The sequence below is a fragment of the Vanessa cardui genome, chromosome 7, assembly GCF_905220365.1.
Source record: "Vanessa cardui chromosome 7, ilVanCard2.1, whole genome shotgun sequence".
Taxonomy (NCBI): domain Eukaryota; kingdom Metazoa; phylum Arthropoda; class Insecta; order Lepidoptera; family Nymphalidae; genus Vanessa; species Vanessa cardui.
Genome location: NC_061129.1, coordinates 7,764,759 through 7,783,595, shown reverse-complemented (window position 1 = coordinate 7,783,595; position 18,837 = coordinate 7,764,759). Strand labels below are relative to the sequence as shown.

The following is an 18,837-nucleotide window of genomic DNA, read 5'->3' as shown; positions in this document are numbered from 1 at the left end:
TCTTATCGCTGTTCGCTCGACTTTTTTACGCAAATAAATGTTATTCATATTTTTCTTTAGATTTACTTAGTGTCTTGCAATACCTAATACTTGTAATGTAAAAATACTGCCGTAATTAAAATGTTTTTAGTAAATGATATATTTTAGATGTTTATTAACAGACTCTATTTGGTGTGGCTTTCTCCATGAAGAAAAAAAAACTAGATCTAATATTGTTTTTTTTATCTAAAGCATCAATAAAACAATCATAATATTTAAATGTATATTAATTAAAATGAAAATATTTACAAATCAATTCCTCAGTATAGACAAATTAACATCTTAAATAGTCTTATTAGTATTGTTTGTAGTTATTTAATCGACAAAAAAAAACTTTACTGTAAAAATAAAGTTGAGTTTCACATATTTTATTCGTACAATTATATTTTAAATGTCTACGAAAGAAATAAACAAAAATTTGGTACAGTTTAAAAAGTCAAGATATACATGAAATAGCGGTTGCATACAATTATATTTGGCGTCGGTCATAAAACATCTGATCGCTTGCGTCCAGCGTTATCAAAATGTAAAGTTCAATTGGCGTTCGGCGACGTGTTTGCATCATATTTATGCTGAAAGCGCCAGCGGTCACGCCAGCAGTGCACCTGGTTGCGAATGCGCGACACATCTGCGGCGTACGTGCGACAACAGCCCCCGACGTACCGCACTCCGAGATCCAACCACTCCTGGATGAACACTTCTACGGGCTCACATTTATCGCGGTCGATCCATCTAAAACAGATGTTATAAATTTAAGGACTACAATAAAAACTTTATGGTTTGCACTTTGATATAAAATACGTTTATATCACAATATAAAGACAATGGCGACTAAATCGCTAGTGCTTGTTCTACAATAATCAACAGTGAGCGCTCTCAGACGCGCGGCGAAATAGTTTTCTTTAAAGTTGCTGGTTTAAGACAATTGCAGAAAATGTTGTATGTGTAATAAAAATAAATGGGGTAATACTTATATTGCATGTTTTAGTTTGCATATTTCGATTTTTTATAAATCTATCACTTATAAAATACTGTAAGTGAATTTCATAATTTAAAAAAAAATCTAAATTATAGGTTACGTTATTCTCCTTTGTCAGTACCTATTCACGAGAATATTATATTTAAAAGCTTTTAACATAGAATGTTTAAATAACTAATTATACTAATTTTGAGATGTTTTAACAGTTAAAATCTCAAAACAAATGAAAAAATTATCGTACCCAATTTGAGGGTTGTATTTTTCGCCTGAATTCGGATAAACGATTAGCGGAATAGGGGCATGTGGTCGATCGTCGTTGATCCCTTTTAGGAGACTCGACACAAACGATGGCGCGCAGCAGTTCACTCCCACAGCAACTAGCTGATCCGGATTTGCTTCCCAGCATTTTTTTGCTACTTTTTGGAAGCTTTCTCCGTGTGCGATGCTTTGGTTATCCTGTAAAAAAGCAATTTTATGTCGTACAGAGCAAATACAGAATCGTTTGTATGTATTTGGTTGTATAAAGTAGTTTGTGGTGAAAACAAATATTATTGTCACAAAGGTAGCGTTATATAACTATTTATTCACTATAGAAATACATAATTTTTATGACAAAGTTATTCGGCTTAGACCCTTACCTAAAATACTGTAATGTGTAAAAGATATTAGATATTATTACAGGAACAATTAATTGTCGAAAAAGACAATTTGACTACTTGTACTACTATATTTCATATCCTTAACAATTATTTACATAAAGAAGTCTCATAGATCTTATTCAAAATTATATTTTGTACCGTTTGCAGTTAAAAACCTTGCATTACTAAGACAAAAACGCGTGCCGTCTTATTGCCTCCTCTGGTGGCAAGAGCTTTTTCATTTTTCGCCCAAAGAATCGGAATTGTGATTCAACTGGGAAACGCAGCTGGCATTATAGTTACCACCCCTCGACAGTCGTGATTTGTACAGTAGACATTTTTATATTTGATTGACATACACTTGTTAAAGGCCTCAGGTTAAATGATACAAGTATGTACCTAATGATTTTTAATAGCTTGCGAGATTACGAATATAAAATATTGTTTTGTTTTATTATTTAAGACATTTAGTTTATCCAAATTTATGATTTGTAGCTTTTCTAAGCATGTATTTTAAAGTATGTGCTATTTATGATGGCTTGCGATTGAACGGAACGAACGAAGGACTCAAAAGATATTTATAAAAAGCGACCCTGCGCGACTTCCTATGATATTATTAGATTTTTCCAGTCACCAAGAGCATCCATTAATGTAGTGAGTCAAAGTCAAAGATCTTTATTCGAATAAAAATAGAAGTGATTACACTTTACTATTGATTGTCAAAAAATCTAACACCGGTTCGGTATTTAACACCTTAGACCTGAGTAAAACCGGCGAAAGAAGCGGGATCAATTTTTTTATGTGTATATACAGAAAAACGTTTTAAGATTAGCCATTCCTCTTTGTCATCTAAAATTAAAAAATTAGGTATATAGGTACGTTAACATCAACTTTCGGTTAATTTAATGAATTAAGTGCAAAATTTATTGTATTATATCTATGGAATTAATTATTAGTTGGTTTCGGTTTTTCGTGATATTATTCAGTTACAGTTTGGGATTAACATATCTCAAAATAAAGTTAGTAGGTAATTTTAGAAACACTTATTTCGTTCATTAAATCTATGATGAGGTTTTTTGATTACAGAATCACAGATAATAAATATTTTTCATCACATGTAAATAAAAAGCTTAATTACAATTAAAGCCAATTTAAACATATTATCCATACATTTTATAGGTAATGTCTATTAGGCATGCTTTACAAATTTATAGTTAAGTCATTAAATCTATAAAAACTATATCGATTTTAATTAAAGGATTGCTTATGATTGAACGAAGTGACTCAAATTTAGCCAAACCCATCCTATAGTTATAAAAGCTCATATGAATAATAAAAAAAAATGCCCAGACCTGTCTTGTATCTTTGACCTTAGACTTATCACGTAATTAACATGTATGTTAACGCTAATCTCTTTGTTTATGATAAAAAGTCTTAATTAAAGTCAACACAATGACAAGTTAGTATTGATAAACATAATTATATTAAATACCTACTAGCTAATGCCCGCATGCTACAATGTCTCTTAAATATAAGTTCAAATACAACTCGTGCCCCTCCTGTTGAACGTTGATGGTACTACGCCAGAAATCACGCAATCTCCAACGACCAGCGTTAACTCAATCGGATGAACGATGCGTGCGCATAGATAATACAAACTATGTGATCAGAAACATACTTTTAATTACATTATAATTTAAAAAAAATATCCGGAAATTTTTCATCAATCTATTTTTTTTATGATGCGTATAAGAGAAGGTGTCTAAGTGCAACTTCATGTTTAAGGTTTTTTTTGTTTATATACTTTATATGTATGTATATAACTAAGATCCATAGAACAATATTACCAAATCATGTAGAAGATGCTCACCAGGCAGGGTTATTATTCTTAAGAATAACAGTTAATAACAGTTAACTGTTCTAGCACAAAACGTAGGTTGAGTTAAATAGTAAAGAAGAATATATATGTAAGCAATATATTAATGAGCAATATCATAATATATAATTATTTCAATAGACACTATTACATCATTAATAGAAACTTACTATTGCATCATTTTATGCCTATAATTTTAACCTGTGGCGATTGGTTTGTATAACAAACTAAATTAGCTATTTATTAAATTTACAAAAAGTGCGTTTTCGAAAGACCACATGGGCAGGGCGAAGCTATCGTAAGTACACCAGCGGCCCAGAGCTCAGGGGCTCAGCCCTCAAACAAAAGCCATCAAAAGAATGGGTCAGCCAATTCGCCATCTCCCGAAGCCAGAAAACCTCGACGCTAGCCACAATATTTTTTCTTTTCCGTCTATAATTTTGAAGGCTGACTCTTTTTATATGTACCAGGGCCCATGACCTAGCTACGGCCTTGCACATGGGACATGATTTTAAAATCGAACGTTACTTGAAACTCAATTCATTATAAAGTTATTGATATTTAGTTAGCAGTTAACTGTAAAAGTAATTAACAGTCTGTATCAAGAGATACTCATCTAAACGTGATCTTCATATTCAACGTGAGCCGACTTGCATCCTTTAGATTAGTAACTTGCGGAGAAACATTTACGTAATTTTAATATATATTTATATAAGTAAATACGTGATGAATCAAAAAAAAACTTGAGTGTTAATAATTTATTATACTGTGAAGTTATAGATCATTCCAACTTTTTTAATTAATTTAAAACATAACCATATGAGCTGTAATTAACATTATTGGGTACCGTATATTATGAATATCAAAATCATGACTTAGGTTCAGACAAACGAGTGGAATTGATAATAAATAAAAACTTTTACTAACTGATCGCGAATAAGATTTATATATGGACTATGCTACTACATATTACTTATTTCGAATTGAAAGTCTGAGAGTTCTATTCGCTACTAAATTAGCAGTTATTCGACGAAAATCGAATCGGTGTGGTGCAAAACCTTATTTATTAATTAATTTATTAAACTTAATTGTAATGCCTAATATCATCCTTATTCTATGTGAATAAGGTCGAGGATTTCAAGTTATTCATATTAGCTTACCTTGCAGCTAAAGGCCAACCAAGCTTTGATAGGAGGGAATTCCCGTAACAAGTCACATAACATTTCCGCCTCTTCCTGACACGGTATCGTCTCGAGCGCCAATAAATCAACTCCTGCTTCCACCAGGGCCTGGATTCGGGGTCTGTGCCATTCCCGCATTGTCTGTAACATGTTTGGAAAAACTTATAATGATGATTTAAAAGACAGTTCTGTTTATTCATAATTCATATTTCAGAATTGCCAAATATGTAAAAAGTTATTTAGGTGTTAAATATACTTTTTAACTTCCAGGCAAGATGTATTATATATGTTTATTTGTAACTAACAGGACATTCTATTTTCAAATGTTGATAAAGAGTAACTATTGATCTGATTGATCTTGCCGGTTCCGGTAGAATCTGCATACCAAACCGGTGTTAGCTTTACTTAATATTATGTTAAATAACGATTCAAAGGTGCTTGTAAAAGCCTACTTAAATAAAAACTATTTTTATTTTAATTGATCAAACAACACATATATTTATTTATAAAATGCATTTAATAAACTGTACATTCTTATTAAAAAAATATATCGCCCAATATTTAAAAATCGAACATTTTAGAACATATTCAAACGCTAAATGTCATTTATAGTAGCTTTTATCTGGTAGGTAGATATTACGTTCTCAATAGCCTAGTTCATAAACCATGTATAGAATTAGACACACGACGACTGATGTTGTAATTTGGTACTTTAACACATTGACATGATACGCTTACTTGATAAGTGAGACGAGTGATACACGCTTGTAATGAGATAGCGCAAAATAGCTACTCATATGAAATTATGTTATGCTTTCAATACACGTAAGGCGGATAGCTCTCTTTCAGACTATATTAGACGCTACATTCACGAAAGTAACTTAATAGCTAAGTATATGGGTATATTATATTTATAATGACGTAACAATGTCTAGGATAATTATTGGGTGTAATCGTGTATGTAATATATGTATATGTATAAATATTTATATTTAAAAAAAATTGGAAATATTTTAAAATAACCGTTTTATATAGAGTTTACGTTTATTAGAAGGATACATTTGATTTTTTGATATTTATTTCAGATAGTCTTTCTAACTACTTAAAAGTTTTTTGACAATTAAAGCAGCCAAAGCAAGCCGCAATGTTAAATAGAAATAATACACAGTATAATTTAAATTAATCATATTCAATTACCAAAATTATTCGCCACAAATTGTAATTGCTATTCAACTATCCTTTTGATAAAATATTATGAATAATTTAATTAAACATTTGTTTTCTATATTTATTTGAGTGTAGATCTATCACAGGTTACTTCTTTTATATTGCTTAGAATTTCATATCTAGATACAGCAGTGCGCTAACCTAGTTCTTCCAATAACGCAGCTATGTCAAAGCGTGGTCGTCCCATTTGCAACGCGTTTGATTAACAAAATGAAAACATTGAATCATTTTACTTCATAAATAAATATATGTTACTAATGAAGCGCCTTAAATACAAAGCATTTTGTGTAAAACCTAGAGACATATCAATAACTAAGCCAATCAAAATAATAGAGATATACGCTACTAAGAAATATATATAATACCTTGTAGAAATTTGTTCTTTTAAAGAAAAAATAATTCTAAACATTACAATTTAAAGGATATCAATTTGGGTCGATGGCTTTTGAAAGGCTTGGTCTGTGGTCTTTGGATAGAAAAATATTCAAAAGACTACTCTGCGAGACTGTTCACACTTTTTGTAATCCAAGAGCTGGTGCTTACCTTGCTCAAAGACTGAATTTCCCTATTCAGAGAGGAAATAGCGGCAGCTTATTGGGTTCATTGCAAGAGGACAGTCTATTAGCACTATTGCCAGTCTAGAATATTTTTCTAGTTTGTTTGGCATCTCACTAAAATACGTTATAAGTTGTATGTCAAGCATTTTAGCTTCATATTAATGGTAAGCTACTGGTAAGGGGCTGGATTTTTAGGCTTTTTATACTTTCACTTGTCTATAACGAAAAATAATCTAGAGCACATATTTAAAAAAAGAATGACAGCGATTTTAAACGTGTTTAGTTTCGTTAGCGTGGTCTAGTTTTTATCAAACTTTATCCAGCCCCGTATTTAAATATCAGAATGAAATGTAAATCATTTGTATGGTCCCTGATAAGCAGGCATAGAAAGCTGCACCCAGACCGCGTTGGGCGTGTAGCTGATAGTATAACCAGATTAATTTGCACCCACATCAGTTTATAGGGTTTCGTACATGAAAAGATAAACCCTTATAGGATTATTCCCTAGCTTATCTCTCAATCATAGCTTTTTTTCTCCTAATCTACTAGACGAAAATATTTTAAACTTGTTTTAAATATTTCTATACAAATTTCGTATCAAAATTACAGATGTAGAGCGAAAAGTAATCTAATTTTGTACATGTAATTATTTTAAGCGCAAATAAGGAAACAAAATGCTTTTTTTTTATTATTACGAAATAAATACATTTCAAAAATTACAAATAAAATTGTAGTCAAACTCACTAATCCCGGAATAATGACAGTGACATTAATAAAATGAACGCGGTTAATACATTAACGTTGATTACTGATTACATGCCTTAAATCAGTGTCGCTCGTTAATTAAAATACGAATTCGTCTCATCGAATTCACTCTACAGAATTGAAATTTCGTTAATATTGGAATAGATATATATCTATACATGATAAAGGTGTTGTTCACTTACTAAGGATTTTAATATGTAATTCTCTTTGAAACATGGACTGTCACTGGAGTATCAATACAAGTTTATACGTACATTTACGAGGTCTAGTAAATAAATCTATAAATCTTCGACCGTTATGTACTACGTTGATATATTTTATATCAGCTTATAGAAGTTAAACTCGATAATTTTTATATTAGTAATTAATTTTATTTTAAATAAACAATTATCAGATAAATGTTGCAAGTATAAAATATTTTTGACGACTTCCGTTGTCGAGTGGTGTGTACACCGTTTTTCATGGGTACGCCACTCCGAGGTCCTGGGTTCGATTCCCGGCTGAGTCGATGTAGATTATCATTAATTTTCTAAGTTGTCTTGGGTCTGGGTGTTTGTGGTACCGTCGTTACTTCTGATTTTCCACAACATAAGTGCTTTAGCTACTTATATTGGGATCAGAGTAATGTATGTGATGTTGTCTCAAATTTATTTATTATTATTATTTATGATTCTTTATTAGAAACAGTCAAATTAGTGCACAACTACACAAAGTTTTAATGCGTAGTATTATCATTGTGTAGATACTGGTACCGAAACTCCTCGAAAGTAATAAGCCTACATTTTTTTAAATTAATGTTGTATTGGTGCGGTTGACCTGTCCAAGCTATCAACGCATCATTTAACCTTCTAGATAGAACACTCATGTATGTATTATCACACTGGAAAGAAATGAAATAAATGTTGTATAATAAAAACAAATTTCTAAATAACGCTACTGTTTGGTTCTTTGATATGTATAAAAGGTATTTAAGTAATTTGTTTTTTTAATGATTATTTACTCTCTTTTTGAGTTGATCTCTTTACGTGCATCTACTTTTTACGTTGTTTTTGTATTTTATTTTTATGAAATATTCGAAAATATATTACATATATTTGTTTATGATTAGTGTCTAAATATTTTAAAGTATTAAAGGCTTCCCATTAATATATACATTCAAATGAATCATAAAAAATCGTCGCTTAGTATTCGTGTGAAAAGAGCACAAATACTCTTTACTTGTATATGTTGGAAACAGCGAACACCCCTCCTAAACCTGTTAAAACATTGTTGAGAACAATTTAATAAAAACGTAATAAGGTGTTCATTATGCCATTACGCGTCGAATGAAATAAGTTCGCAGTTGAAATTGTAATTTGTTCTCAAGATAAACACACACAAGTAAAGCAAAGACACCCACATACACAAATAACGAAAACTTTCCAAACACAGAATCAAACTCTTTGGTCGTAAAACGCACCGTTTAAAAAAAAAATAAAAAATCTGCGACAAAAAGTGAATATTAAATTTATTTGTATTATTTAATTTTTAATTAATTAACCGTCCACCCGAGTCAAATATCGGTCGAGAGAAAAAAGACGATAGAAATGGAAAGAGAGTTTTCATATAGCCGATGTAAATTTTAATTTGCCGGCAACTTTACGACCCTCTTTACGATTTAGCCGACGCTTTTAACCTTTACTTCGCTGTATTGGAATTCATCTAGCCAGAGGGTTCTGTAGGAATATTATAATCCACATTTCGGTAAAATATTTTCATAGTTATTAAACGTAAAAGGAGTGATTGTACCTAACATGATAATGTTTATGTATGTACATATATACGTGAACAGATAAAATAAGAGCAATGATACTCTTACATAAATGTATAGTATAATAGTGATATGATTACTGATAAATGTAATGTCATGATGTTCGGAATATTTAGTCATATGTGTGGTCAATTAAATAACGTATCAACATATTTGCTGTATTAGAAAACTGTATGTAACTAGTGTTCAATGAAAGCGAACAATATCTATATGATACGATAGGTACGTATGTTATCTGGCAAATGGACCACCTGATGGTAAGTGGTCACCACTGTCCATGGGCATTGATACTAAAATAAATATTAATCATTCCCCGCGACCGTCATTCTATTTTGAGAACTAAGATGTTTTGTTTTTTTCAGCCTGAATTGAGTCACTTAACCTTCAAACCGGAACAGTTTTATATAGTATTGTTTGGCGGTAGACTATTTGATGAGCGCGTTACTACCCAGAAGAGCACAAAGCCCTACCATCAAGAGAATAAAGAATTATGGTTATGTGGGATATATATGTCTCCGTCTCATGTGTGTATACAGTTGAATTGGTATATAAAAACCAAATTAAATAGCAGATAGTTTAGGTCATAATTTACAATTTACTATCCTGCTTTCTCATATCCTTCATTACTGTAGTTTTACTGTCTCTCTCACTCACCCATCACTTAAAGATACCCAAAGATCTACCACGAGATAATATAAAGTAATATATCCAGGCAGCAGTAAGAATAATGGCAATAATATGTATTGTAATTTTAAGACACGCTTTTCGGGACTCGTAGATTTTAGATTTAAAAATGATTCACTGTTATTACCCACCAAGGTATTTCGTTAGGAGAACGATTTAAGTATACCATATAATTTAGTGGCTATATAATATAATATATAGTATAGAAAATTTTATAGAAACACTAAAAATTTCATGTTCAAGTTTTATAGCCTTTGTCAAAAGAAAAGCTTTAATGCAAAATCGATCGGTCGACCTGACCGTCTAAAACTGCCCGACGAGACGTATATAGAAATAGACAAAGACCTGATTATCATTGAAGTGTATTTATCATTATATATATGTAGTGGTCGGCGTCCTCTATATTCATGGCCTATTTGTCTATTGGGATTAAGAGCACTAGATTAAGCGACAGCTATGCCTACCTGAACGGATGTCGTATCTGCATAACTGCCGTCGTATTCTGATCCATCGTGCAGATGAGCCCCGTACGGTCCCACTGATCCCACAACTAGTGGAATGTGTTCTATATACAAAAAAAAATAACGTAATAAGATCGCTGACAGCTCATTTTCTATGCTTATAATTACTTTAAGCCCTCACGTAGTGTAATTAATGCGTGCTTGCACCCGTCCCTTGTGGGACACGAAACCAAGCTTCGTTAATACCAAAATGCAAAGGACTTTATTATTTTACGAGTAGGTTTTTTTTGGGTCACGTGATTTACTGAAGTTAATAAAAAAAAGGATAAAGCTAAATATGAACGTAAAGAAGAGAATATAAATTATTATTTTATGTCAAACCGATAGTTGACTGTTGTTTTTTATCAATTACTGATACGAAGATTAAGAATAATAATTTTATGACTTTGAAAATTTAGCTGAAGATGAGAAATACCTACTTAAATAGTGATAGTATTTACCGTTTTGAATATAATCCTGATATTCTTCTAGATATAAGGTTCTCGCTTGTTTGGCGAGGTCTACGGCGCGGACGATGAGCTCATATCCTTGCTCAGGCGTCACATCCAAGTGTTCCACAAAGCCATCAACCGACGCTTGATACGTATTCGTAATAATTAAATCTGCACCAGCTGCAAAATAAAAATACACTTAAAAACACATTTCCAATGTATAATAATATCCACAGCACAGGGAATACTATACTGCACAAATACAGGGCACTCATTTTTTCTCTTGCCTCAATTATGGAGAGGAAACCTTAGATACAAGATACAAATGCGTGCAATACACATATATGCTCTTACAAGTATAACTTGCCGGCTACTGCGATTTTAAAACCAGAAAAACTACCTAAATAAATTTTTATTGGTATTTCAACTCAAGACCTCCAGATCTGCATCCCTATAAACTTGCTATTGGACCAAAGGTGCAGTCAAATCCACTTCCATAATGTAGGAAATTTTTAACGAAACTAATTTAATTAGTAACTTCATTTCATTCCTTCATATTTTCTGATGAAGTTAACTACAGTGTAGTTTGTATAATAAACTAATTCAATAATTAAACTTTTGACTCATTTACTATTATTAACGAGGAGAAGGGTTCGGTTTGGAGACGTAAACAATTAATGTTATTAAAACTTAGTAACGCAACACGATCCTTTAGTTTAGTAAGAACCATGACTGAAAATACAATATTTGTTGGGTTGAAGAAATTAATTTTGTAATAAACAGTAGACGGGCTCCGAATGGAAACGTATTAGAGAGACAAGGTGATTAATGACGCTGGCGTCATGTATTCGGCGTTAAAGCAACGACGATCACCTACTATAAAACGCGGCGAGGTACTTGCGCCTTGTTTCTCTTCTGCTATGCAAATGTAAGACATTTAGTAGGTATATTTACGAACAGAAAACAGTGGCGTTTTCATTTGGTAACCTACATTGCCGCAATCATTATTAAACTGTACGATTAATACTTCCCTCAAATAGCAATTTTATCTTGATTTTTTAAGTGAAAAGTAAGTCAACTTAATGTCCCTTTTCTTGTCCTTAGATCGCTTACATCAATAACTGTTTTAACATTCAGCGACGTAATAATATTTCCACAATGAACGGTGACATTTTTTATATTTATTCGTATCATTTCTCCAACAGAGGCGGGCGGTAAAGCAAGGCAGTAGGCTTTTCGCCTCCAGGGAGTTATTTGCTTGCAGACACTTTTCAGCTTTTCCTTATGAAAAGAAACGGTCCGTTTTGTGGCGAAGAAAAGCGCTTTCATAGGACGATGACACGAGACGGGGTCGCACTCTCACCCTCTGATGCAAGGAAATGACAAGCCAAAAGCGACCTAACGTGTAATTCGTCAAAACAGCCATGCACGTATGTGTCTACGTACTTACAGATCACTTGGGCCTATGTGTATGTGTATTCAACAGCGAGCTTGTGTAATGTGTCTAGATATTCATTCGCACAGCGCCTTTGTAACAGGGAACAACGCAATTACTTTGTACTTCAGAAGCCTTGCTGAATGAGACTAACCGAATTACAAGACAGACGTGAGCGCGGTGATATATTGAATCTAACATTTGATTCCATTAAGCACGTAACGAGGAATAATTTTATCACTTTGAATTAATAAATGTGTATTTAACACAATCATGTTTTAAGACTATAATTTTATACGTAGATACCTCCTTGGGTAAAGTATTCGATTTTATAATAACCATTTGCAGATTTTTTTACTTAGCTAATCAATAAAATAATTTGAATAAAAATATATATTAATAGATAAGACATTATCAAAACATTTTATAATGTATACATATACTAATATTGTATATACTATACACAGGAAGGTTAAAGACAAAAAAACATCAAAATCGATTCACCCATTTTGAGGCAACAAACATAAAAAAATACAGTCGAAATGAGGACCTTCTCCTTTTTTGAAGTCGGTTACTGAGTTTCTTGTGAGTTATTGTCGGTACTTCGATATAATCTAAAGTCTGAACCAGTGGTAGGTTTACAAATAATTAAATAGTTACATGCATAATGGATAAGTATTTATACTTATATATTTATATTTTTATTTGAATAGATTTTAACAAAACAATTATCTTTGAACGGCTTTAATAGTAGTGTATTATCATACACGCGAACAAAATCCACCATATAGAACACACGTACAAGTTTCTCGTATAATTTTGCCATTAAAAAAATACTACAGTAGGTATTCAAACTAATATTGGTACACCCACAATAAACACCATACCCATATAAAGCGTGTAACGAAGAGCCTCTAAAATAGAAACTACAACAATTTTTCTGTTTATATCTACAATGTATATTTTGAATTTATATAAATTTAAAATGGCTTAATAGATGAAGTTATTAATATATTATTGATAGTTCATTATGAACATAGTATTTAGTACCTAATACTTTGGAAATAACTTAATATAACCCTCATAAACTATCAAGACGAAGTTTTTCGATTAGGTATTTTGTTTTCTTTTGTCGGAATAGGATGTATAACTATAGTGATACGCTTATCTCTTTTTTTCTTATAGTAACAAAATGTACCTATTTTATTTATCATTGTTTCGGTTTCAGTGACACATGTCTTCATTTACCAGACATTAACAATGCAATTTTTCTTGGCCACGTCATACTTTTACCGAGCCAATGAAATATATAAAATGAACTGCTAGACCACTTTAACAAGCGATCGCGACATTTTTTTTAGATAAAAAATTCGTTAATAACAAAGACATCGCAGAGAGGTTATAGGGATAAAAAAAATCATTAATAATTGCTTTATTTACCATGCAATATTTAAAACGGTCACCTCTAAGGAAGTCAAGATGAGTATTCACGACCTCGTTGGGGTGTGTATGCAAGAAGCGGGCGCTCCAAAGAGGGTCACCGTCAATGACGTGACCTACGTGACAAGAAAGTTGCGTGGAGAATCCGCCGTCCAAAACATCTATATGTGGAGGCTCTAGGCCGTCTTCATTTATCGGAGACATGATCCAAATCTATAACAATCAAACTTTAGTTTTATTAATTTACTTAACATTTATATTGTTTACATAAAGCATATCATAAATTTTATTGTTTACATTAATTTAAATATATTTTTTTAATAAATTAAATATGTCTTAACTTCCAATTGTACAACGTGAATCTAAGAAATGGTTCTATTAATACTGCACTGTTTTAATGCGCATTTATTTACCAAGTAATGTCTGTTACCGCTGTATGCTATTGTATTGCTACGATGAAGATCAACGCTAGGTGTAATTATTGTTGATATAATACGAAATTTTTCCTATAAAAATGATTATTTATGAGGTAATTTCACGAGGAGAAAACATGAGATATATCTAGTAATATTAAAATGCATATTAATTTATCTCAACTTATGAATATTGTTCAAACACGCGGACTATAGCGCGTGCGAAACGAACACGTGTCTGCCTGACAATGAGCAGCGCCGCGCACAGTTGTTACCCGACTACTTATCAGCGGCCCTACTCAAAACCCCGATAAACGACGATTACACACACACACACATACACCTAAAGCAACATTGTAATCAAATAATGATGTGTGTGTATTCTCTTATGTACATTTAACTATATTCAATAATATCATTTAAGATTACTTGTTGACAGATGGTATCTGTTTGCCTTCTATGAATCGTTTGCTCTTATTCAATTTTGTTGTGTTCAATGCAAAGAGTGTTTCTCTTTTTGTGCTGATGTGATCGTATCCTCAGTTCGTTAGACATAAAAGGTTTTATGGTCCTCTATCTGTTCCTGATTTTCAACTAAAATTATTCGTACATATACGTACATATAACTCTCTTAAACTATACGTACATATCTCTTAGTAATATGACATTTAACACTTCGAATTATATGTATGCAATGAAAGTTGGGTGCCATCCACCTACTTACGTACTATGAATACTAAACTACAATTTTTAAACTACCTCTAATGTTTCCATATTATATTAATAATGTTGTTATAAAATAGTAAAGATGAAGTATCACCAACATTCCGACTTTGCAAATTCATTTCATCTTTCATAGAGTATTAAATTCAATAATAAAGTCGCTTAGATGTTTTTTTTTATTGCTATTGAAATAACTTTGAGGCTTATATTGAAAAACTAGGTCTTTACAAGTTCATCGATATTTCAATTTATTTAATAACTAGATGTGCCCGCGACAACGTCTGCGTTTGAATTTAACAAAAAGTTATTGTTGTAGCCTAAGTTACTCCTAATTACATAAACTTTTTGCGAGTTAAAGTCCCGTCAAAATTGTTTCATCCATTTCAGAGATTAGTCGGAACAAACAAACTGGCAGACAAAAAATAAAAAAAATGTTATTTTGGTATAAGTACCTTGCAGATACTCATTCAGTAAAAAGCGGTATTTTTAATATTACAGACACACACTTAATTTTGTAATATGTATAGAGAGCCAGTACCCGTTCGTGTAGAAAAGGTAAAAAGGTGGGCTGAGGCTTTTCTCCTGTGAAGAGGTCGAGGCAAGTGGTTAGAATACGTGAATATTAACAAAAGATTACGGATTCAAATCGGGGCAAGCCACTTAGATTTCATGTGCTTCATTTGTGTTTAAAATTCATCTCTTGCACGACGGGGTAGCACTACATCGGCCACGTGTGCACCCACATCGGGACAGCGCGGGGGTAAAAGCTCCAAAATGAATTTATTTATAAACAATAAATATAATGTATACCGTAAAAGACAGCTTAAGTCGAATCAATAGCGATAGCCGATTACATTAACTTATCTATATCTATAAATCTATATCTATATATTCTATATAATACTATAAATGTGATAGTAACTCTGTCTGTCTGTCTGTCGCTCTTTCACGGCCAAACCAATGAAACGAATTTGATGAAATTTTGTATGAAGAAAACTTGAAGTTAAGGAAGGATATAGACTACTTTTTACACATGACAATCAACGTCCTAAAATAGGAGAGAAGCCGCGGGCGACATCTAGTAGTAATATAAATAACAAAATGCCAATTTAATAGCACACTTGAAAAAGGTAACGAATAAAATAAATTTTGATCACATTATTGTAGCGAAAGAAATCAAAACGCTCTGCTTCTGTTACGACTAATGACGAGATCGATTTACTTACGTTAAATCTATTTCGTCAGATAATAAACATTAAACTTTCGTTCGTTTCAACCCTCGCTATGATTGCTATCTTAAAATTCAATCTCTACAAAACTTCCACTTCTCGCATTCCTCGTTGCTTTAACGTTTTTTTTACAACAGTCCTTTATCATAACAGTATACTAAAGCGTAGAATCGTTTCGTTGTATAAATGTAATTTTTTTTATGTTTATTAATAATATTGTGAGTGATAAGAATACATTAATTTGCGCGTTATTCTCGGTAAAATTTACATTCGAATCCGGTGGATATATTTACATTCAATTATTGATTCATCTTTATAATTGATGATTCAAACGGGCTTGTAAAAGCCTTCGTATAAAATATTTTTTATTGATCGGCAACTTTTGTGATAACAAACTCTAATATATATCAAATAAATTTAATCGTTGAAGATTAGAAACTATATAAAGTGAACTGATAAACAAAATAAGAACTGTCGAACAAGCAATCATTAATTAAGTCAAATAAGTGTTTATAATTTTCACCTTACAAAGTATTCAAAATTAAACATTGTTCTTAAAAAAAAGTGACAATAACAAGTAATGCTATGTTGCGATAGTATTATCGGTTTGTGGAAGCTCCGTTAATTAGAAACGTGAAATATTGAGATGTTCCCAAGTTTCTTCTCACAGAGTAATGCGATCAATATCATTACGGGTTCTGAAATGGAATGGAAGGCGGAGGGTGCGCTTTCATTGACAAAGGCCGTTATTAGTTGAATGTGCACAAGGTCGGCACCGCCAGAGTAATCAACGTTCCGACGCGACGTTCGTTGTTACAATCCAATAATAAAACAAAAAATGTTGTTAACTATTAGAAATATGTGAATGTGTAAGAAGCATTTGTAGCCTTGTTCAAAATAATGTTACTATTTTTAGTTTTTTTTGGCGTTTCGACACACGTTTAATATAGTTATTTTAAATAAAAATTAATTTTCATGTGTATGTGTAGGTGAGTATTCTATTGGTAGTATCATCTATTTTCAATTATTTCGTTTTATTATATTGCTGATGACTTCAATAATTTAACACGTTAACATCAGTTCAATTTAAATAGTAAATAATTTAATGTTAGACATTTTATAGCCCGTTTATTGAGTCAGTTCATAGGCTTACCGCTTACCGCTACAATACTAAAGAAAAATAAATGTCAATTGATCCAGCTTACTGTACTAATATTTGGTTAATGAGATACTATTGGTTCTACACTCATCATTTGTGTATATAATTTAAATTTAAATCAGGTAACGTCACATGCTAACTGTACCAGCGGGGTACAGCTAGCATGTGATGGCGATACATTATGGTTGTTGATGTTAGTTCATAAACTAATAGTATAGTTGTAGGTAAAGGTCGTCAAGGTTATTTTCCTCATAACACGTTCATGGCTCTTCACGATTTTTTTCGTATCATTGATTCTAAAAATATCTTGATACAGATTTTTTTTTAATATTTTCGATACTTTCGCCTTATTCACTGAATACTTAAGTGACGAAAATATATAAAAATGCCTTAATGAAACATAAATCAGTACTTGAATAGCACACGAAAGTTGCTGTTAAAAGGCGGAACATTTTCAGACTTAAAGTATTGTTTTTTTGTGACGGCAATATTTTAAATGTCTCGGCTCTCGACATCCACCTGAGCGCTCAAGTAGCAAGATGAGCAGAGGCGATCCCTCATAACGCTTTATATTTATTGCGAAATAACTAGCTACATATTAAATATCAAATCACTAACTTCAAAATAATATTTATGCATATAAATAGGTGACGGCACAACAGTTCAGTATCATACATCTCCAGTTTTTCAAATGTCTTTTTTTTTTAATTTTTTTAGCAAAGGAATATTTTTTATGTTATCAATTAAAATATTTTACGGAAATATTTATATATAATTTTAAATTATCTATGTCCAAATTCCTCAATGATCGACAACTAGTTTATAAATTATATATAAGCACCGTTTAAAGTACCTAACATACTATTTGACATAATTTTAAATGCAAATGATATATTGAATGGAGAGATATTCTCGTATGTATAAATAATAAAAGTTATATATATCAAAATACGAACAGAACTGGTTCATTTTAATGGAACATTAATCCATAAATAACCACATTTAGATTCCCACGATGAAAAATATATAAGAAGATAACGAAATCACAAAAAAACAGGCAACAAATTTATTGTTTTATTTAACCTTCAATAATATCGAAGTTATTTTATCCATAAACTTTATTATGAACATCGATCGTCTGATAATAATATAATGATATGTATTAATTTTAATAATTTATACTCACATGCTACCTACGATAGGTATCTATTTTATATTTTTATTATTTGGACCGGACAAGTATTATAACTTTGCCCGCTAAGATCTCATCGTCAAGAAGCGCAAACAATCACTAGAACACGCGTATCGCACGTTATACCTACAACAACACCGAATCAACACTGAACACTGAGGTTAATCGTTGACTTTACAGACAAAACGGTCCGTTATAATATTTGTTTTATGTTAATATCAATATCAACTTCATTAACTAATCATTTATTTGTTGGTGACAAAGAGAACGATGAATACACTAAATACAGTATAGATGTCTGAATAGGACAATGGCCTCCAAAGTTTGTAGGTCTACTGCATATATTAACACTTAATATATCTCTGTCTTATTACAATTTGACTACAATGGAACTGATAAATTTACATTGAAATGTCAATATAATTTTATTTTTAACAAATATCTTCTTGATAAAACTCATTATTTGCTTATATAGCAATGGAAAATAAACATTCAAATGCGTTTAAAGGTTTTATTTGTTTTTAATGCAAATAAAAGT

At 31.6% G+C, this 18,837-nt stretch overlaps 1 protein-coding gene across 3 annotated transcripts; it reads right to left on the bottom strand.

Annotated features, from left to right (window-relative positions):
* Window positions 1-248: 248 nt before the first annotated feature.
* Window positions 249-18,458, bottom strand: LOC124531189 (homocysteine S-methyltransferase 1-like). 3 transcript variants are annotated; one of them, XM_047105675.1, is made up of 7 exons: window positions 18,294-18,458; window positions 13,607-13,796; window positions 10,718-10,888; window positions 10,221-10,321; window positions 4,693-4,854; window positions 1,260-1,474; window positions 249-771 (listed from the first exon to the last, which is right to left on the bottom strand). In XM_047105675.1, exons 2-7 carry the CDS (start codon window positions 13,785-13,787, stop codon window positions 573-575), a joined length of 1,029 nt encoding a protein of 342 aa, XP_046961631.1. In that variant the 5' UTR covers window positions 13,788-13,796; window positions 18,294-18,458; the 3' UTR covers window positions 249-572. The 3 variants fall into 3 exon arrangements, with proteins under 3 accessions (XP_046961631.1, XP_046961633.1, XP_046961632.1); XM_047105677.1 differs by having other exon boundaries at window positions 13,607-13,810; window positions 18,294-18,453; XM_047105676.1 differs by lacking the exon at window positions 18,294-18,458 and adding an exon at window positions 13,997-14,279.
* Between the last annotated feature and the right edge of the window lie 379 nt (window positions 18,459-18,837).

Coding starts and splice junctions, on each gene's coding strand:
- LOC124531189 (XM_047105675.1), bottom strand. CDS start 13,787: ATGTCTCCGATAAATGAAGACGGCCTAGAGCCTCCACATATAGATGTT. Junction 10,889..13,606: donor TCATCTTGACTTCCTTAGAG/GTGACCGTTTTA, acceptor TTTATTTTGCAG/CTGGTGCAGATTTAATTATT. Junction 772..1,259: donor AAATACAACCCTCAAATTGG/GTACGATAATTT, acceptor CATCTGTTTTAG/ATGGATCGACCGCGATAAAT.